The 22,515-nt window shown below is 47.3% G+C and overlaps 1 protein-coding gene across 5 annotated transcripts in view; it reads left to right on the top strand.

The window, feature by feature from the left end:
- Positions 1 to 22,515, top strand: part of SRGAP3 (SLIT-ROBO Rho GTPase activating protein 3) — a 237,789-nt gene that overhangs the window by 155,266 nt on the left and 60,008 nt on the right. For all 5 annotated transcript variants that reach the window (XM_081071603.1, XM_081071599.1, XM_081071600.1 and 2 more), the window contains 6 exons: positions 4,947 to 5,132; positions 9,182 to 9,310; positions 11,155 to 11,376; positions 13,004 to 13,105; positions 15,362 to 15,559; positions 19,778 to 19,862. In XM_081071603.1, the coding sequence (XP_080927729.1) occupies positions 4,947 to 5,132; positions 9,182 to 9,310; positions 11,155 to 11,376; positions 13,004 to 13,105; positions 15,362 to 15,559; positions 19,778 to 19,862 (922 nt within the window). The remainder of the gene's footprint in view (positions 1 to 4,946; positions 5,133 to 9,181; positions 9,311 to 11,154; positions 11,377 to 13,003; positions 13,106 to 15,361; positions 15,560 to 19,777; positions 19,863 to 22,515) is intronic.

Below are 22,515 nucleotides of genomic sequence, written 5' to 3'. Positions count from 1 at the left end.
TGCCTATGTCCCTACTAGAGTATATATTTTGCAAGGGCAGAACCCTATCTGCCTTCCATAGTGTAGTGTTTCCTAGTATAGTATCTAATGCATAATGACCTGTTCAATAAAAATTTAATGACTGAAGGAATAGCTGGCCCCCATCCCTAACTATATCAGATCAAAGGCAGTAGAACTGTACCTCCCCTATTTTATTCTCCATTCCCCCCTCTCTTCATCCCTTCCATTCAGCCATCCACCCCCCCATCCATCCATCCATCCATCCATCCATCCATCCATCCATCCATCCACCTATCCATCCATCCATCTAGCCAGCTGTTATTCATTCATGCAAACAAATCCGGATACTTGCTGAGTATCAGTCTCTGCTCTAAGACAGGGAATATGATCACGAAAAAGGTCTCGGCCCTCAGGGACTTTGCACTCTAATTGGGGTGAGACTGTCTATAAACCTGCAAAATTAATAAATAAGAGTGATGATAAGTTCTATGGAGAACATAGGCCACACAGTGTGTGGGTGGTCAGATTAAAATGTAGGGACTTCTCTTTTCCTTCAAGGATGCTTTGGCATGAATTGGCTTAGGGTCTCACCTACATATTACTCAGGGATGGCCCTACCTGTGAGACACAGGAAGCGCACAGAAATTGCATTGTTAAGAACCTGTGTTCTAACAACTGATCCTTATCCCGCCCCAGTGTGTCCCTTTATTGATGCTGTCAACGTCCAGATTGCCTTTGCCTTCTTTTGCATTTAAATGAGCATCGGAAGGGCTGTGCAGATAATACTTTCCAGTTTTCACGATCTGAGGATTTGGGAAGATGCGAAAGGCAAAATGTACTTAGCAAAAGGCAGTGTGATTACCAGAAAAGACAATGTCCACAGCTCAGAAGGTCCAGCTGTCTGACTTGCTATGTGATTTTGGACAATACACTTGCTATCTCTGGGCCTCAGTTTCCTTCAATGACAGGTGCATACACCAAGATTTCTGGAGGACCTTCTGAGCATCTAGGAAACTGATCTGGGTCCAAAAATAGTGGTGTCAACTTACATGTTCCAACGCAGCGTTTCTCAGCCGGTGCTAGGTTTGTTCTGAGAGAGCCTCCTCGGAGGGTCTGGAGGGCTGGAAAGTGAACCTCCCATCTGGCATAAAGCCAGGTGAGGGCCTCTGAGGGGCCTTGCCGAGATCCCAGGTTGGAGACCAGGTCACAATGACTTGGCCCCAGGTAAACTCCTGCACCCGCCTCTGCTCCTTTCCCAGCCCAACACTGCTGTCACAGTCGCAATTTATGGAGCGTCTTCCTATCTACCTCCCATCTGGTCTTCACCAGGTGAGAGGACCAGCCTCTGCCACTGTCACTCAGCAAGGGGTGGGAGTGTTGAGTCTCAAAACCAGATCTTCTGGGCCCCTGTGGTTTTGTGGTTTCCTCATCTGTAAAGCAGGGATCACATGGTGTCTACCTCATAGGGTTTTTGTGAGAAATAAAGGAGTTACATATGTACAGGCCTGGCAGGTAGTAAATGCTTAGTGAATATTAGCTACTATTCTCATTGTTGTCATTGTTGTCACACTGCCTCCCAGGACTGGGGTAAGGATTAACTGAAATGTCCCTTGGGGATAATAAAACGAGAGATTGCAAACTGTGAGGTAATAGATACGTTTGAATATTATTTACCACATCCTGGACTGGCAATATTGAGCCGATTGTTTTGGTTATTTAACTAAGAGCCTTTCATGCTGAATCCTATTTTTCAGGTAAATAAAGGAAGTATCTAGAGGACTTTAAGTATAAATAGTTAGTTAGGCTCACTCCAGAGCAGTCCCCAGGTAAATTCTTTATGGAAGCTGTTGGACATAAGTCACGCTGGCTGATCCAGTTCATTGATATTCTTGGAATCAGGAATTACCAATTGGATCACACAGCATTTGGCCCCAGCGTCATCAGGGCTGTCGTCTCCAAACATGGGATTTTAAAAATGCAGTTCAGAGACTGCACTGGGAAGTCTGGCTTGTTGAAGAGCAGGAAAAGTGTTCTGTGGTTCAAGAGGAGTAGACATCTAGGCAAAGGAAAATGTGAGAGGCTGAGCCCACCCAGCAGGGGTGCTGTCCGTGAGTGAGTAGATGGATGCACGGATGGATGATTAGACAGGAAGATCTAGCTGAAAGTAGAAATGCCGTCGCTTCCTCTGAACTACCCAGTGCAGAAGATAGATTAGTGGTGAGACGAGCAGACCTTAACAGCTGAACTAGAAAAAAATGCATGTAGCAGGAATGACTGAATGCAGAAAAGGGCGGAGTCCAGAAATGAGCACCAGCAGCAGCATGGTGGGGAAGCGAAGAAACCAGTGGTGTTCGTGAACGTGGAAGGATAGAGAAAAGCTCCAAGAACAGGAAAGGTAGGGGCCCTGTAGACAGACGTCGGCAGGCATCCCCAACTTTTAGCTGCATTGTTTTCCTGGAGCCATGGCATAAAGACGATGGTTGAAAATAGGCAATTGCTTTGGTTATCTATAAGCCTGCAGTCCTTCCTTTTGGCCACTAGATGTCAAGAATGCATCGATGCGGCACGATTCCTGGTCCCTTGAGTTTATAAATAAGCTTAGTGGAACTGGCATAAAGAGTGGATGAAATCAGCAGGAAGCGGATCTCTGGAGGTTTTAGGGCAACTGCAAAGAAGCAAAATTGGGTGGAATGCAGAGAAGAGTTCTTCCCACCAAGACCCACAAAGAGAAATTGATTGCATTTTTTATTAATTTATTATTTTTGCAATTTTACGAGGTTTTCAGCATGAAAGGAGGGAGAAACATGGTATAGAATAATTTTTTTTCACAATAGTTGATATTCTCTAGAGTTTGTAAACATTTTCCTGAAGTCAAGTGAATTGGAAGTTCTTAGACCCTCAGCCCAAACAGGGAGGATGGTCATGGTGGTAATGGTGGCAGCTATGGCCTAAATGGCTCTGGCTGTGTGGCAGGCATTGTTTTCAGCACTGTACAAAAATGAACTCATTTAGTTCTCCCGACAAACCTATGAGGTAGGTGCCATTAGCCCCATTTTACAGGGAGGACGGAAAGGTCAGAAAGGTCACGACTTGCCCAAGGCCACACAGCTGGTAAGTGGCAGCATCAGGATCGGCCCAGACTTTGTGACCAAGGTCTATATTCTTACCAATCATACTCTACAATTGCTGTTGGGCCCACTGCCTCCGGACCTCTGACAAACGGAACCTCTGAACAGCAGATCAATGCTGCGATTTAACGATAAGAGTCACAGAAGAATTCCTCATTCTAATAAACTCACTTCATCCAACTTTAAATAAGAACGAATAAGGTTATGATGTGGGCCTGCATTTCTGTCCACGTTCCTGACTTTAAAGGGCCTGTTTAGGCAGGAGCACATCCCCTCCCCAGGTAGAAGCTTCTGCTTTATTAGCTGCTGTAGTCATCTGAACAACAGAAGAAAAGAATGAACAAAACTCAGAAGCCACAGAGTCCAGAAATTTCTTATGTTTCTTAGCACAGAAAGATGATAATAAACTTGATATTGCAAAGGAAAAGTGTATTTCTAGTTGGGGGCTAGGAAACAGAATACTGTTGGTATGAGACTTCCTAGCTTGCTCTAAGGATGCCAAGAGTATTCACATTTGCTGAGAAAATTGCAATAAGTTAAGGAAACAGTATGATATGGTAGAAAAAGTAGTGGATTAAAAGTCAGAGACTAGATTTCTAATTAGGCTAAATATACACTTACCATATGACTCTCCATTCTACCGCTAGATGTTTACCTAAGAGATATGAAAACATGTCCATACAAAGAATTGTACATGAACATTCATAGCAGCTTTACAAAGCTGTAAACAACCCAAATAACTATCAACCTATGACTAGATAAGGAAGTTGTGGTAGCTGTGCAATTGACTACTACTGAGCAATAAAAACAAAAATGATAACATGCAACAACATGAGAGAATCTTTCAAAAATTGTGCTGAGTGAAAGAGGGCAGACACAAAAGAGTTTATACTCTATGGTTCCATGTATATGAAGTTATAGAACACACAAAATTAATGTACAGTGACAGAAAGCAAATCAGGGATTGCCTGGGATTGGGGTAGGGGTGAGGATCAAAGGCAGAGGGGCACGAGGGATCTTTCTGGTAGGATGGAAATATTACATATCTTGACTGTGGAGTTGGCCACACGGATGTAAAGTCTGGAGACTACGCTGATAATACTGTATGATCATGCATAAGCCACTTTGCCCTTTTGGGCCTCAGTTTCCCTATTTATAAAATTCATCTAAGATTTCCTCTCACTCAAAAATTCCCTTGTTATAACGATATCCAACTTTTATTATGGAAGTAGAGTAGCAAAGTGCAGTTTACTTTATGGGAATTCATTTTATAGCCAAGGATGAGTTTGTTTCAGAGCGCATACAATGTCTGTTAGGTTACTCAATAATACTCCTTTTGGGGACAGAGCCATTTGCAGGCCAATTTTACTTAAGGAAACAGCTGAGAAAACAATTTGTATATGAGTAAGAAGGATGTTCCCATAGAAGCCCCATGAGTACCTGGGGAGGGGCTTTCTCAGCGATCCTGGTGGGGTGGGACACCAGAGTCATGGTCGGCAGGCTGGAGAAGGCAGTTAAGGAAGGGCCAAGTTTGCCGTATCACCTCTGAGACCCGCATATGCTCGGGGCTATGGCTCACCTTGTAAATTTCCTCCTTACTAGTCCATCCCTGGCACTTAGTAAGGACTGAACGATGGTGATGACAACAATGATGATGAGTCTGTGCAAAAGTAAAGAGCTGTGCGAGTTCAGAATGTGCTGTGGGAAGGGGGCGGGCCGAGCGGAGTGCAATGTGGAGCTTGGGAGGGGGCTGGGCGCACCAGGGCCCCCCCTCCTGGGCCCTACCAGGCGGCTGATTTGCTCCTCGTGTGTCCCCAGGTCATGAAAACCTACCACATGTACCACGCGGAGAGCATCAGTGCAGAGAGCAAGCTGAAGGAGGCTGAGAAGCAGGAGGAGAAGCAGTTCAACAAGGCGGGAGAGCTCAGCATGAATCTGCTCCGGCACGAGGACCGGCCCCAGCGTCGCAGCTCCGTGAAGAAGATCGAGAAGATGAAGGAGAAGGCGAGTGAGCGCAGGAAGGGGAGGCCAGGCTCCCCGACAACCTTGGCCTCCCCTTTTGCCCCCTGGGGGTTGTGAGGGTACAGTAATGCTGCCAGCATCTGCTCTCTTGGAGGCCAGTGTCATGAAGGAGGCAGAGCTAGCCATCCCTCCCTAGCACTTGGGAGCCTGGCCTGGTGCTGGGGTTAGCAGGCAGGGAGAGACGCTCAGCTGACAAGAGAGCTGAACTATGATGAGACTCATGCCCCATGAGCACGTTCTTCAATGAGTAGGAGTCACCCAGCATTAGTGGGGGTGGGGACTTCCTCCAGGGCTCAGTTAGGAGGCTGGAGTGGTGGCGGGCTGGTTGGGACTGAGTGTGTCCCCAAAAGAATGAGCAGCACTGGGCTACCAACCAGCACCTGGGAACTCGGTAAAGAACCATTCCAAAATTGCCATTGCCAAGGCAAAGATGGGTGATTTAGAATCACTGTGCATTGGTGCTGGAAAGTGCTTTAGTAGAGCTTGGTGAAAAAAAGTGCTAGTTTTGGAGTCAGACAGGCTAGGTTTTGAAAATGCCACATTTACAACACCTCTCTGAACTTCAGTTTTAAAATCTGCAGGGATGGCAAATAAGTCTCCCCTCTGTATCAACTCTGATCGATTGGTAGTGGCTGCCCAGAGCTCTGTGTTGAGGATGGTGAGCCCTCTCCAGGCTCTAACTAAAACCAGTACTGTGATCTATTAATGATGTCTGCCATGGCCAGGGAATTTAAAGGGGGCAGTGCACATGTTGCTGTTTTGTCACCCTAGACTAGGTGACTTCTAAGGTTCCTTTCTTCTTAAAAGGCTGCGATTTCTTGTTGAATTCTCTGCATTCATTTATTCCATGCAATCAGCAAACACTTGCCGAGCTCTTCCTATATGCCAAACATTGTGCTAGATGCTTAGTTGGGCTCCTATGAGATGAATTCTATGATGATATGATCCTACTGCTCTTAAAAATTATAGGAAATTGAGTGGGAACAAGATCCAACAGGACCTAGGTAAGTTGGAAAAATAACCAGAGGCAAATAAAATAAGATTTCAGGGTAATTTCCAAAGGCAAAGAAAAAGAGGCTTCACAATAATCGGGCAGAGACTCGATTAAAAATGGGCAGAGGATTTGAATAGACATTTCTCCAAAGGACATGTATGAGTGGCCAATAAGTATATGAAAAGATGCTCAGCATCATTAGTCACTAAGAAAATGCAAATCAAAACCACAGTGAGATACCACTTCATACCCACTAGGATGGCTAAGATATAAAAAAAAAAAAAAGGCAGACAGTGACAGATATTAATGAGATGTGGAGAAAGTGGGATCTTCTTACACTGCTGGAGGGAGTGTAAAATGGTTCAGCCACTTTGGAGTTCCACAAAATGTTAAACATAGACTAAGTTACCATGTGACTCAACAATTCCACTCCGAGGTATCTACTCAGGAAAAATTAAAACATATATCCACACAGAAAGTTGCACACAAATGTTCATAGCACATTATTCATAATAGTCTAAAAGTGCAAACAACCTAAATGTCTGTCAAGTGATGAATAGATGAATAAAATGTGGTCTAGCCACACAATGAAATATTATTCAGTCATAAAATGGAATGGAATACTGATTCATGCTATAACATGGATGAATTTTGGCAACAGTAGGCTAAGTGAAAGAAGCCAGTCACAATAGGCCACATATTGTAGGATTCCATTGATATGAAATATCCAGAATAGACAAATCCATAAAGACAGAAAGCAGATTCGTGGTTGCCAGGGGCTGGGGCAGAGGAGAATGGGGAATGACCACTAATGGGTGCAGGGTTTCTTTTTGGGATGATGAAAATATTCTAAATTTAGATAGTAGTGATGGTTGTGCAAATCTGTGAATATACTAAAAATAAAGAAATGAAAATAACATAACCAGGCAGGGAATTATAGAACTACAACATAGGGGGATATATAGAGGGGTAGAGAGAGTAATAGCTGGGAGTCTGGAGACTAATTTCTGGTACAGAGTTGTATGTTAATTAGCCATCTGAGTCTTGGACAAGCTACTTCTCTTCAGTTCTCATTTCTTCACCTATAAAATGGATGAATTAAACTATCCTTCCCAGGTATAAAATTGTATGAGTCCATGAAGGACTGAAAATGGTCTCGGGATCATAGCAGCCCCCTGGAAATGGGTCAGGAGTATCAGAACTCTCTGTGGAGGTCGGTTGGTACAGGATGTAGCTGCCAGAGTCTGTTTCTGGAAATTCCCAGAATAACTGGACCCTGGAGAACGGTCAGAGGAGATCTCTGGGGACACCTCTCCTAAAATGTTAGGAGAACTCAATCTGGAATGAGGAAGGTTTAAGGGTCTAGGTGAAGGAGGAAACCCTGTTTCTTTAAGGAGAGCTGTCTTTCATCCAGCAGTGGGACTCATCAGTCTGAAAGGGGCAAGGGGAAGCTCTCCAACTCTTTACTCCTTCCTGCCAAGTTGGCTCAGCACAGAAGCAGCTTCCCAGGGAGGCAGCCTGGCTCCTAGCCAATACTGGCCCCTCTCGGGCTGCCCCACTCTGCATCTCCCCACCACTCACATCCAGACAACCAGTGAAAATCAAGTGCAGGGACTGTTCTAAGTGCTACAGGTCCAGCAATGAACAAGGCAGATTAAGTCCCTGACTTCATAGAGCCTACTTTCTAGTGGGGGACACTAAAAATCAGGAAATACACAGAGGTAAAAAATTATAATTTGGGGTGGTGAAAAGTGCAGTTGAAGAAAAATAGAGCAACCAAGATTTGCTTCAGTAGGTGATTGGATAAATAAACGGTGATAAATCCAGATCATGGAATATTGACGAAATATTCAAGATCTAAAAAGAAGTGAGCTGGCAAGCCATGGAAAGACATGTAGGGACCTTAAAATGCATATTACTAAGTGAAACAAGCCAGTTTGAAAAGGCTACATACTGGATGATTCCAACTACATGACATTCTGGAAAGGGCAAAACTATGGAGACAGTAAAAAGATGAGAGGTTGCCAGGGTTGAGGGAGGGAAGGATAAAAAGGCAGAGCACGGTGTGTTTTCAGAGCAGTGAAAATACTCTGTATGAGAGAGACTGTAATGATGGATACCTGTCGTTACACATTTGTCCAAACCCATAGAATGTACCCCACCAACAGTGAACCCTAGGGAGACGACGGACTCTGGGTGATAATTGTTAACGAATGTGCCACTCTGCTGGGGGGCGTTGGTGATGGAGAGGCTGTGTGGGGCGGTGGGAGAGGGGTTAGCGAGAAGGTACCTGGGAAATCTCTGTACCTTCCTCGCAATTTTGCTGTGAACCGAAAACTGCTCTAAAAAATAGTCTTAAAAATAAAAACAATCACTAAAAATTGAATAAAGATTAAATAAATGGAAAAAATAGAGCCGGGCAAGGGGATAGATAGAAAGTCGAGGAGAGGCAGTGGAGATGCTGGCAACACATTTTATTCCAAGGCTGCCGTGAGAGGCCAGTCTCACAGTGTGACCTTTGGTAAGGACCTGACTGACAAGAAGGACCAGGCCACACAAAGACTTGGGAGGATGGCCTACCAGGCAGGGGAACCATTAGTCTGAAGGCCTAGAGGCAGGAATGAACTTGGCCTCTTAAAAGATGGGCAGAAGAGGCTGGCAATGAGAGGGAGCCTGAAGGAAGAGGTGCTTAAGAGGTGGATGGAGCAAGGTCAGGGAGGCCTTCACAGGCCACTGTCACAGTTGGGGCAGCTGCTGGAGTTGCCGATTGGGGGCCTCAGGAGCTCTTATTGACACCCTGCTCTAGTAGAGGCCAGTAAAAGGCTGCTGCTTACCCAATAGTGCTGTCGTTGGCTGCACACAGGCAATGTAAGGTGAGCTTTTTGAGGATAGGGCCCACATTTTACTCCCCTAGCATATGGAGTAAGGCATTCCAGAAGTGTGCGGTGGATTAAATCGCAGGCAGTGAGCGTAAAGAAAATCCCCAAACCCTGCCATTAATGGCTCAGCTCTCACATCTCCTCTTTTCTTCCTCCAGAGGCAGGCAAAGTATTCTGAGAACAAGCTGAAGTGCACGAAGGCACGGAATGACTACTTGCTGAATCTGGCGGCCACCAACGCGGCTATAAGCAAATACTACATCCATGACGTCTCTGACCTCATTGACGTGAGCACAAGGGGGGGTCTGGGACCGAAGAGGACCCCACACCCAGGCCGGCTCGAACCGTCACCTGAAGGAGGGGCTGGCCCTTGTCCTTAGCTGACATGCCAGGGTGGAGGGGAAGGGCAGTGAGCATGTGGGGCCTGAGAGATGAGTCTCTACTTCCATGGGTGGGAGTGGGCCTCTGCCGGCCCCTGCACAGTTGGGTTGGACAGTCATATATTCAGCATGCACTTCCCTGGCTGTGTTTGGGGGTACAGGTGTGATCGTCCATGCCCTAGGGATTTCCCAGGGTGGTACAGATGTTTGTATGTTCAGCGGCCCCAGGTCGAGTCTGCCAATCATACGGCACATGAGAGACAGAATTAGTTGACCTTTGAACAATGCAGGGGTTAGGGGCACCGGATACCCCCCTTTATTCCCCGCCAAGCCCGATGCTCCGTTGAAAATCCGCATGTAACTTTTGACTCCCCCGAAACTTAACTACACTCATCCTTCAACATCTGCAGGGGACCGGTTCCGGGACCCCCTGTGGATACCAAAATCCACAGGTGCTCAAGTCCCTGTACAACATGGCGCAGAACAACGCATGTAGGTGGCCCTCCCGGTACACAGATTCCCAACCCCAGATCAAAACTATGGTTGGTGTAATCAGAGGATGCGAAACCCGGGATACAGAGGGCCGACGGTATATTTATTTTTAAAACTCCATGTATAAGTGGACCTGCACAGTTCAAACCCGTGTTGTTCAAAGGTCAACTGTATACAGATCAACTTTACTTGGGAACGTTATCTTAGGAGAAATCAGGCAGTTTAAGCCAAAGGAGATTGGAACACCTACTCCTGAGTGCCAGCTGCGTAGGACGCGCTGCAGGGACAGCCAGGCCTGGAGAAGGAACACTGAGCAGCGGCACTGGGGAGAGCTTCTGTTGCCTGTGCTCCCGCTAGCACTGCTTCTCATGTCTTCCCCTTCCTCCAGAGACAGGGATCTGGCTCAGTAGATACTCCATAAAGATTCCATACTGGCAGATGGATCCTTTTCGTCTGGCCCTGGTGTATCCTCTAAGGACGGCAGGGAGGCTGCAGGGGGACCATTATCGCCATTCCCGGACAGGCAACTGCTCGGCCCTGCTTGTGCCTTCCCACGCCTGAGACCAGACCCCTCCTCTTTCTTACAACTTTCATTTTCACTCCTTCCAGTCTTTTCATTCTTTTTTATTTACCTAATTTTTATTGAGCACCTACTAGCTCTACGTCTCGAGGCTCTGCTGTGGACAAGAGCCTTGGGTCTGCCCTTAGGAGCTTAACATGCATAACTCTGACATGTTACCAGGCATTTGCAATGCCATGTGGCAGGTGTTACACTGAGGGAGGTGAAGGGAGATGTGAAACCTTAGAGGCTGGACATCTGATGTAAACTCTGAGTGTGGAAAGCATCAAGGAAGACTTCCTGGTGGAAGTGACCTCTAAACTGAAATCTGAAGAAAGAGTATTTAGGCCGGGGTGAGAGGCAGAGGGAATGCATGTGAAAAGGCCTAGAGAGGAGAAAGAAGGTGGTGAATTTGGGAAGGTGAGAGAAGCTTTGCTGTTGCCCAAACTGCAATCCCCAACTCCTCTGGGGGCTTTGGTGTGATTTGTGTGGTGTGATTCCAAAGGGACCGGTTTGGAATGTGTGGAATGTGTGGTGTGATTCAGCAGGTGTGAAGTGCAGAAGAGCCTCCAGGATGAAAGATGTGACTGTGGAATGAGAAGTAGTCGTGAGTCACCATGATGGGAAAGGAAATGCTGGTGGTCCCACCTCCACGTCACAGCCCTCACCCGTATCCTTCCGTTGTGTGTCCTTCTCCAAGTGCTGTGATTTGGGCTTTCATGCCAGCCTGGCCCGCACCTTCCGGACCTACCTCTCCGCCGAGTACAACCTGGAGACGTCTCGCCATGAGGGGCTAGATGTCATCGAGAACGCGGTAGACAACCTGGATTCCCGAAGTGACAAGCACACTGTCATGGACATGTGCAACCAGGTCTTCTGTCCTCCACTCAAGTTTGAGTTCCAGCCCCATATGGGGGACGAGGTAGGTTTTCCCCAGGAGTCCATGCTTCAGGCTGCTTCCATCTGTTCTCCCATGTGCTCCCAGAACATCAGTGGGAGGGGAACGGCAGTCCCCGTTCCACACCCCAGATGTTTATCTCAGAGGTCTAGGGTCAGGTTCGTGGTCCAAGGAGTGTACCACTAATACGCTAACTTTGCTGGCTCCAGTCTCCCACCTGCAGAATTGCAGGACCTCAGTGCTCCTTGAAAACCCTCCCAGTTATGTCTAGAAGACCCCAAGAGAGTCCCGTGTCTGCACACAGGCGTCTCACAGCCTTTCCTTGGATCACGGGATGCCAGGTCTCATCACAGCCGCTCTGGCCAGCACCCTCCAATAAGGAGGTGTACCACCACTGAGCTCCCTTCAGTGCTTGTGCTACTCAGACCCTTGCTCTATTCCGGAGAAAAAGATTGGGAGAAGGCATTTGTCATTGGCCCAAAGCAGGACACAAGTTACCCAAGTTTCACAAAATCCCTTATGCAAATAGCTCCTTGAGCTTTTCCGTGTCATTCCCTGCTCTCTCTAGGGCTCAAGCCCTAGTCCTGAAACTGATGGAGGACAGCCACCAGATGTCATATCTGCGTCCCCGTCACTGCCATCTCTCCCCTCCGGGATATGTACACAGGACTTGTTCCTACTGGCTCATTCTCTCCACTTAGACATATCCCACCTATGCACATGGGAGTTGGGGGAACCTGGACCAACAGTGTACCAAACCCCGCCAACCCCTGGATCTCATGAGAGCACAACTGGGCCATCCGCTGCCCCTGCTTGGCAGGGAGGGGCAAGGCGGCTCCTTAGCAGACAGCACTCACTGGACCCTCCGGATGGTTCTACCCATTTTCTTCATTTGCAAAAGACGGGCCTTTTGCAGGGCTTTCTGCAGCTCCTGCCTCATCCCTCTGTCCCGCCCTTTTGGCCCATCATCTGGACCTGAAAATTCTGACCTCATGGTTTACCCCTGGTGACTGCCAAGTTTGGGTTGTTGCCTAGTTAGTGGCAATAACTAATAAATACTGGGGCCCTGCTATCTGTTAGGATCTTAGCTGGGTCACCCCAGGTAGCCCAGCCCACAAGTGGTACAGAGCCCTGGGTGGTGGAATGGGTGTAGGGAGAACAATCTTTTTCTCCACTCTTCCGCTCCTCCACTTCTCACTCTGTCAACCTGCTGGGGAAGAAAGTCCCCCAGAGTGACACTGCCTCATGGTTGCTTTTCCGAAGCATCTTCCTGCTGGGGAGCAGGGACACTTTGCTGATTGTTCCCCATTCATTGTTCTTTTTATTGGCTTCTCTTAGGCAGTTAGCATCTCATTGGCATCTCTTACCACAACTTCCTGCCTGGAGATGAACTAACAGTCTCAGTTAATAAGATTATGTCAAAGTTCTTAGTAAACCCTCAAGAGTGCCAGGACTGAGAGGCCACACCTTGCAATCCAGAGGGTGGACCCCGGTGGTACCCATCTGGCATTACCAGGTCTAAGCTGTGTGACCTTTGGGAGGTCATTTAACCTCTAAGTCTGTTTCCTCAGCTTTTGATGTGGATATTAGTGATAGCTCCCACCCTAGCGCCGCACTGGGCAACTGTAGGTGGGGGCTGTCATTTTTACAGGTGTGCCAGGTCAGCGCTCAGCAGCCCGTCCAGACAGAATTGCTCATGCGGTACCACCAGCTGCAGTCCAGACTAGCCACTCTCAAGATAGAGAATGAGGAGGTGAGTGAGCTCGTCTGCCCTGTAAGGGATTTTCTTACAAAGGCCTGGCTTGTTTTGGGGAGTCTACTTTCGCCATGGAATACATAAGAAATTAGGGTTCATCTCTAAGATAGATTCTTTATACAACCATTGAAATCGTGCACACCAAGACTCTTTAATGGTAAAGGGGAATTCTCACAAGGTGTCAAGTTAAAGGAAAAGAGGAAGTAAAACTACATGTTCATTGTTATCCTAACTAGGGTACACTAGAGTATGTGCACCTTTATCTGTGTGTATTCACAGGCAGAGAAAAAAGACTGGAAGGAACTACTTCAAAGTTAATAGTGGTGGTGTCTGGGTTGTAGATTATAGGTGGGTTCTGTTTTCTTCTTTGTGCTTTTGTCCATTTTCTGCAATGAGTTTATATTATTTTTATCATCAGAAATAATAATAAATTATGCAATTAAATAAACCACCCAAGGCACACTAAATGTGTCATGGATTCTGAGCTCCAAGGAGCTTCTGTCTTCCCTTGGCCAGCACACCTCCCATGCACCTGGTTGCACAGGATTATCTTGGGGGGGGTATGCATGGAAATACCACCTGTGGTACCTCTGTTCTGATGTGGACTGATGAAGACAGATGGGAAACATCCTCTTGCAGTCTGGGTGCCTTCATGTAGGGAGGAACCAACTGGAGGACGCCAGGATGTGGGGAGTGTCACCCAAGATCGCGGGCAGGTTTATCATTGAGAAGTGCATTCACAGCTGGAGATGGGGTGTCATGGCTCCTGTCTTCACATCTTGGACGCTTGTCATGGGCACAGAGCTGCTTTGCTCTGTGTCTCTGTGAGACGGAGTGTTGTTCAGGATGATGACGAATCAAAATAGTCCCTCGGGGGAGGTTATGTGGAGACAAATTATATATCTGTTTGTCAAACCTGAGAAGAGAGAGGATATGAACAGTGGTTTTTTTTATTATTATTTATTCTTGCCCTACATCTTTCCCCGAAGCATTTTAAATTGTTTACATGGAACAGTATATGGATAATAATGTTAATGGAATTTAAATTGGAAATCAGGGCCACAGAGAGAATGAAGCCGCTGTTCCTTTGCATATCTAGGGAGTTCATGGCCATGGAAATGCTTGATTTTGAATCTGAGCTTCTGTCAGGCGATGTCAGGAAGAAATGATTCATTCATTTATTTATTCAACAAGTATTTATTCAATGAATATGTGTTCAAGTATTTATTAAGCACATACTATGTGCTGAACATTGTGCTAAATGCAAGGTAAAGTGAGTAAGACAATGTAGGACCTCCTCTCATGGAGTTTATATTCTAGTGAGAAAAGAAAGATAATAATCCAAACACACAAGCAAACAAACTGATAAATGAGTGAGTATGCAAAGTATCAGACAGGTAGGCACTAAGTTACGAATGGTAGTCAGAAGGGCCTGATGTCACCAGGAGGCAACATTTAAGCTGAGATCTGTATAACAAGAAAGTGACATTGAGCAACAATAATTTAATGATGAATGTAGGTGCAGTTTCTCCTGGGACTGTTTTTGGAATGACGCTCCATCAGAGTGTCAGGTCCGCCATTTGGGCACAAGTCAGCGAAGGGATATATGTTGTGAGGTGGGAGCATATTGTGAGGTGGGAGCATATTGTGAGGTGGGAGCTCGTGTGCCTTGCATGTGTAGCCTTCCCACTTGATTCCAGGAGAGAAGCTGGAGTCCTGGAGAGCTGACTAAACAGCTCTGTCTCAACATCTGTCTTCCTTGAGTTTCTCTTTTCTGTCAGGCTTTTGATAGGTCTCCAGTAGCAGATAGCTGGAGAGTTCATTCATTGAGGATGGCTGCTCACTTTATCCAGACGTTGTCCCCTCCCTGATGGGAAACAAGAGTACTTCTAGTATTGTCTCTCCTCAAGGGACCTGCCTCCCATTGGAGGAGCTAGTTCGGGCCTATATAACCAGGTCCAGAGAAACAAACCTAGAAGCCTGAGTTCTTTGTTCATCCTACATTCTTCAAGGTTCTCTCTGGCAGAAGCAATCCAATAAAATGACTCTAGATTGGGCAACCTGGGTTCACACCCCAGCCGGGTAACTGGCCTCACATTGCACATCCGTATAATGGGGATTATCACTGTAGGATTCTGCCTGCCTCCTAGAGGCTGTGTGTGGTAGACATAAAGTGACGTTTAGGAAAAGGACTTTGAGGTGTGAAAGGCCTTCTGAGGCTGAAGGGTTTTTGTCGATATGCTGTTTCCCCAGGTGAGGAAAACCCTGGACGCCACCATGCAGACCTTACAGGACATGCTGACCGTGGAGGATTTTGACGTCTCCGATGCTTTCCAACACAGTCGGTCTACAGAGTCTGTGAAGTCCGCCGCCTCTGAGACCTACATGAGCAAGATCAACATTGCCAAAAGGAGAGCCAACCAGCAGGAAACAGAAATGTTTTATTTTACAGTAAGTGGCGTCCTGGACCCAGAAACTGCTGTCTGCTGACCCACTGGTATTAACTTTTGGGGAGCAGCCCAAGTTAGTGGGAGCCAGCGAAACCACGTGGGTCAGTTAGACCTAAAATTCTTCCAATGTCCTCAAATTAACTTGCCTGGCTTAGCTTTGTGAAGTGCAGAAACCGAATTCCAGTGGATAAACATCGGTATTGATCTTGAATTGGCGGTTATTGCAACTTTCCTGTTCTGGAAAAAACACGAATCATAGAGTTCAGTAGGGTGAAAAGAAAATGGTAATCGAGCCAGGTGCAAGCCCCATGTAACAACCTTAAAGTTTCGTGAATGGTTGTCATGTTGTGATGTCTCAAATTGAGGTGCAGGCTTTGGAAACAGTGCCCTGCATGGTCCATGCAAATTGCTGGTGAGTTGCCAGCCCTTCATGTAAAATTCCTTGCTAACATTCTACTTGGCCAGAGACAGGGAGGAACAAGGATAAGGGGCATTGAGGCTGTAGTTCAACATATTTTAGTGACCATAGATTTGGGGCTTGTAAGGGACCTTAAATCTCCCATCTGATGCTTGATTCCATTCAACCATAAATCTGCTAAAAAGTCATACAGACTCTGCTTGAACAGCCCCAGGATGAAAAGCTCCCTCCTCCCCCTAACAGTCCTTTTGTTTGGCTTGTGGCTGCCTATGGCTATGATACTATTTCCCCTTATTTCTGTTCTGTTCAAAAATCTGCTTCCCCAAGATTTCTGGTCCTTGATCTTGATTCTGTTCTCTGGGACGACCAAAGAGAGGCTAATTCTACTGAACAGTCTTTGGCATGGTTGCAGGGAGCTGGGTTTTCATTCATCTAGACTAAACATACTTGGTTCTTTCAATCCTGCCTCATATGCTTTCCTTTTGAGTGGTCTCAGAATCCCAGTGACTCTCTCTGAACACATTCCATTTGTCGATGCCTCTTCTGAAGTGAGACTCCCAGCAGTGTTCTGACCAGCACAGAATAGAACTAAACTCTCACCTCCTTCCACAGTAGATGCTATGCTCCTTTTCATATGTCCTAAGATCTTGCTCCTTTTTTTTGAAAGCTAAGTTAGTACCAGTTAAACCTCTATTCCCTACTCACTGCCATTAAACTAAGCCACCCTCCTTCTAAAGGATGTGTAGGTGACGTCTTGGGTAGACCTTATGTTTATCACCAGTTAGATTTCCTCTTGTTAGATTCAGTTAATGTCTTTAGACTGTCAAGGTCCTGACTCAGTTGTTCAACATGCACACTGTCTCTTCAGACCCTGTGTCATCTGCAGATTCAGTGAGTGTGGCTTCCATACTTTAATGTTTGTTAATAAAATAATAATAATAATAATGGGTATGCCAGGGGCAAGACCAAAGACAGAATTGTTCAAAACACGCCCCTAGGCTGATAGTGACCCATTAATCAGCTCTTTCAGATGGTGATCATTGAACCAGTTGCAAACCCACCCAATTCTCACATCCCACTCTATCTTGTGACTGTCCTTGTCAGATCCCTTGTCGAACACCAGTAGTTGACACGTACTGGGACTCTTTGACTTTGTTGTTTTCAAGAAAGAAAACAGCTAGTCTTAGTGAATCAGCCAATGACAATTTCTGGGGTTCACCACTTCCATTAGGGACCTCCTGTGTTTGCAGAGAGAATGTATCGGTTCCAAAGATAAATGAAGAATACGTATGATTATTAATTCACTCTGGCAGCAGAAATAAGGCACTTTGGGTGGTAGAAGCAGAGAAGGACATCCAACCTGCTTGAAATTAAAAAGTGGAATTCACCAATATCCATGCTTAAGGGTCATCGATGTTATGTTTTAATCTTGTATTTGATTTATCAACCTGGTTGGCTAGTATACCTCATGATTTGATGTTGTGCCATATTTGGAGTATTTTTAAGGACATAAAATTCCTTTTAATGCAGTCATTAGTATAATTTGAGGGCATTCTTTCCTTCATGGGTCAAACAAGAAGCCTGGGTGAAGCTTTGGGCTCCAGAGCCCCGGGGTATAAGTGAATAACCCACCAAAGCTTGAGTTACATGTTTGAGGTTAGAGCTACGGGGCAGTGAGGCAGGGTAGAGAAAACACCTACTTATATCTCAGCTGTGTTTTTTATGGAGAATTCTTAAACACATGATAAAATCAGGGGCGTTACTATTGAGAGCATTCAGAGAGAGCCTCTAGGTGAGTTGTTATCAAACTGAAGTATGCATTTGAATCATTTTGATTCATGTGGAAAGCTCGTTCATGACATAGGTGCCCCGTCTACCACCCTCCCCAACGTGGGGCCCTGGAAACGTGAACACTTCTGGGCCTCTGTGGTGTCCTCCTCAGATGTAAAAGGAGGGGTTAGATGCTCAGTATTCCAGGGCAGGAATCTACATTTTGATCCTCTCCCGGCTGGGAGGAAGCCGCTGGTCCCTGTACCACACTTGTATTGTGTGTCTCCTCTCATTTTGCTCTGAAGAGGGCATGGAGGCGCAGAAATGTTCAGTCACCTGCACGAGTGGCCACACTGAGTGGCCACAGCTCTGAAGAATGGGAGTGACAATGCTCCCACCATTTGCCACTCGACACTGTGCTGAGGACCAAATAAACATGTTTGAAAACTGTCATGTGCTCTACAGATACAATCTGTATCTGTGAATGACCCAGGGACAAGGTTCTAGGAGCTAAGAAGGACAGTGGCCGAGGAGAGGGAAACCACAACCTCCCACCAGCCCAGTCGTTCCAGAAACCCACCCAGGTGGGGCCCGGGTGAGGTGACCCGTCTTACCTGTGCACATGTCAGTCCCCACCCCATGGCCTTGCCCCTGCAGCCGTCTTCAACAGGAAGATGGTGATGTTCTAGACTCTCCTTCACAGGTCATATTTGGGCACCCTGAGCCTCTGCGGCTCATTTCTGTGCTCCTTTACACGCCTTTCTGAGCGATCTGGCTGGGCAATAGAATGGATTTCTTTGTGAGAACTAGCTAGCAGATTTGGGGTAATCACATCCATTTCTGTGCCTTCATTCTCAGGGCTTTTGCAATTGCCATTCTGTCAGCTTAGAATGCTCCTTCCCCCACGTACCTACACGACCCCTTCCTTACCTCCTTCAGGCCATGGCTCACATGTCAACTCTGCAGCGAGGTCTGCTCCAACTCCCAGTCCCCCATTCTTGCCTTATTTTCATTCATAGCATTCATCACCATCTGAGCAATTGTGTATTTTAATTACTCTTTTTGCTAGCTTATTATCTCTATCTCCATGGTGCCACATCAGCCCCACCAAGTCAGGGATTTAGGTAAATCTCTCAGCACCTACTACATGCCAGGCTCAGTTGTAGGCACTGGGGATCCAGAAATGTCCAGCAAAGGCACGCCCCAGCAGAGAGGGCTCCAGCCCTGTGGTTGGGTGATTCAGGGGGTCGGGGGATTGGCGAGGAAAACGTGTACCTCAGTAGAGCCGTGGCTGAGACCTGACTGAACTTGGGGCAGGTACATGCATTTCTGTTCTGGGTGGGCCCTGACCCTCCCCACGGCTTCAAAGTGCATTTGTGCTTGGCCCAGCCCCTGAACTAGAGGCAGCCTGGGGGTCCCAGAGACCTTGGGCACATCACTTGCCTGTGCCAGCCTCACCTGTCTCGTCTGTAATAAGAAGAAAACATATCCTCCAAGGCAGTTGAGGTTCTTTTAGTAGGAATATCTCTAGGGGCCCGCAGAGCCCTTCTTGTTCCAGAGCTGGGCCAGATGAAAGAAAGACTTGTTTTGAGAATGCTCTCTGACAGATCTGATAAAGCACTCTTGCCTCAGCTGTGTGCCCCCAGGGATGGTTCCATCTTTATCGCTTTGGGCCCAAAAGCACAGTGGAGCTTTGATGACTGAAGAAGCCCTCTGCCCAGAGCTGCTGCAGTCGTCACCTGACAGAAGCGTCTTTTACTGCTCCCATTCCTCCTGAGCTTTCTTTGTATTCCCAACACTGACCTGAAATGCCTGGAGCCCGCCTAGGACTGGGCAGCCACTCCGCAGAGCAGGGCATCTGATGGAGAAGAGCAAAGGGGCAGCTCCTGAGGCCCCCTTTTCCCTATGCCATGGTCCTTGAGGATGCCGCATTCTCTCTTTGACATTCCTGCCCCAGAGGTCTATTCCAGAGGCAGAGATTGGGGACGTGGCCCTGCAAGCTGTAATGTCCTTGTGCCTTGTGTCTTACAGAAATTTAAAGAATACGTGAACGGCAGTAACCTCATCACTAAGCTGCAGGCCAAGCACGACTTACTCAGGCAGACCCTGGGCGAAGGTGAGTCAGGTGGCGGAGGCCTGCGGGAAGGGGCTGTCTTCCCCGCTGGGTTTGGTTGTACCCCGTGGAGCTGTTTCAGCTTGAGACACGGGCACTTGGCAGAACAAGGCCTGGCATTGGGACCACCTTCTAGGACTGGGCAGGCGACTGCAGTCTAGTCTATAGGCCTGGGACAGATGCTGAGAGGGATCTGGCCTGGTTGCAGTAAATAGGGGGAAATACAAACGTTGGTTTCGGTTGTGGGGGAAGGTCCAAGGCAGAGTGCTACAGGGGTCCCCAATAAGTAGGGGGTGAGAATTCAGGGACATGGGTCCACACTGATGCATTTCAGCTGATATTCTTTGTTAGGAATACTACTGGAGTGCCTGCCCAGAATCCTAGGTCCAAAGAAGGAAAATCCATGTGTAAGGCAGGGTTTGGTCCTTGAGGGGTCTGAGGACTAGGCTTTAAACTATGCAAAGGCTTCCAGTGAAGGTTGGACTAAAATGCCAACTGCTCTCAGAGCACACGAGACCTTGTGTTACTTGACCTCCACCTACTTCCCTGACTTCATCATCTAACATTCTCCACTCCCTGACTGCGCTCTAGCCACACTCAGCTCCTCTCTTCCCTCCAAAACACATTGAGCTTATTCCTGTCCCAGGGCCTTTGCACGTACTGTCCCCCTGCCTAGAATGCCCTTACCCCAGAGCTCTGTCGAGATGGCTCCTTATCCTTCCACTGTCAGCTCGGATGGCACGTCCTCAGTGAGGTTCTCCTTGCCACCTGACCTCAAGGAACCACCACCTCGGTCCCAACACTCTCTGTTTGATTTTCTTCATCTCACTCATCACCATGTGACATTATCCCGTGTATTACTATTTACTTGGCTACTGTCTTTGGTGATGCCCCTATCCCGAACAGTATCGTATCTTCAACCAGAGCAGGGACTTCCATGCTAGTTTTGTGCCTAGAACCACTTTATTCCCAGTGCCTAGGACAGTGCCTGGCTCACAGTCAGCACTCAATTCAGAGTCACTCAGTGAATGTTGAATGGAAAGGCCACCGGAACATGAACTAGGGATGCAAGGCGAAGCTTGGTTTATGGCAAGTCCTGGTCACCTGGGACTTGGTCTGAGCGGAGGCTGTGAGGGGAGGACCAACCTGGGGTTTATGAAGCTGCTGGGCACTGCTTGGAGCCCACCATTAGCCCCGCACTCAGATATACTCTGTGTCCTGTTTGGAAAGAGCTGCTGACTGAAGGATGTGCTCCGCCAAAAGGAAAGGAAGCATGGGGGCCCAGGAAATAGGGGGCCAACAGGAGAGAGATGAAGGGAATTTCCAAGGTGACGATGCCAGTCGATCCCGAGGTGACAGCTTAAGGCAGGCCTAGAGGTCACCCAGGAGATTTGGGGGGCAGGAAGAGCATTACAGGATAAGTTATGTGGGGCATGGGACTGGCGTTCACGGGCTGTCAGGTGTTTGTGCCCAGAGCGTGTTCGGACCCTTCACTGTCTTCTCCCTTAGCGTACACAGCCCATGGCTGTGCTCTGGCCACACGACATCTCCCTAACACTGTCCACTTGGCAACTATCGAGCAGGCTGCCAGGATCTGCAGGTGCTTGGCATTTGTGAGCACTGCGCATTAGAGGAAACAGCCCCAAAGCACGTGTCATCTAGCCGGGAAACAATTCATGAATTCATCAAAAACCGAGTAACGATAGCATTGTCGCACAGAAGTACTGGATGAACTACCGAATGCATAGGGCACACTCTGAGGGCTGTGAGTCAGGAGAGGAAGGGATCACCACGGGCCCAGGAGCGCCGGAAAAGCTTCACAGACGATGAATAGCTAGGGCTTGACAACTAATACCAATGGAAAATTTTCAGTCAATTTCATTGACATGTATAACTTGCGTACAATAAAATGCACCCACATTATGTGTAGAAACCAGTCTTGATGAACGTATGCACCCAGGAATAATAACCACTCCTGTCAAGATATAGAACGTCTCCATCACCCCCAAAGTTCCCTTGTGCCTCGTGGCAGCCAGTGCCCATATTCTCCACCCCAAGCAACCACGGGTCTGATCTCTATCACCATACTTTAGTTTTCTGTGTTCTAGCTGGTGAGAGCCAGGGAACTTTGGGGAGATAGAAAAGTTCTATGTTCTGATTTGGGTGATGGTTGTACATGGGCATATACATTTGTCACAACTCATTGACTGGGGGGTCACAGTGGAGAAGAGTGAGTCGCAACTAGCCTTTTCTTCTTCATTTGCCCCCACCCCTCTACTTTCTGCCTATCCTGACATGTCAGTATTGGGCTAGGTGCATGGGGCCATGCAGGAGTGTGGGTAACAAAGAGCGGACCATTTTGCAAGAATGGAGCAAAAAGGAAGAGACAGAAAGTCCTAGAGACGAGTTCGGGTGAGTGTGTGACTGGCGCAGTCTCCACGACTAACATTAAAGAGGAAGACTGGTTTTTATAGTCACCGGGCCGAGGGCTGGGGGGCTGTTTCTCATGGGCCATGTAACAAAAGGCAGGCCCCTGTGAGTCGGTGGCTACTTATAATTTCAAAGTCAGATGCCGTGGATTTAGAAAACTAGATGTTCTTCTAAAGAGTAAGATCCCAGATGAGAAAGTGCTTCCCTCCAGCTTCTCCATGAGCAT

The sequence above is a fragment of the Rhinolophus hipposideros genome (assembly GCF_964194185.1).
Source record: "Rhinolophus hipposideros genome assembly, chromosome: 14".
Taxonomy (NCBI): Eukaryota; Metazoa; Chordata; class Mammalia; order Chiroptera; family Rhinolophidae; genus Rhinolophus; species Rhinolophus hipposideros.
Note: the sequence above shows the minus strand (reverse complement) of the source record. Positions and strands in the feature narration are given on the sequence as shown.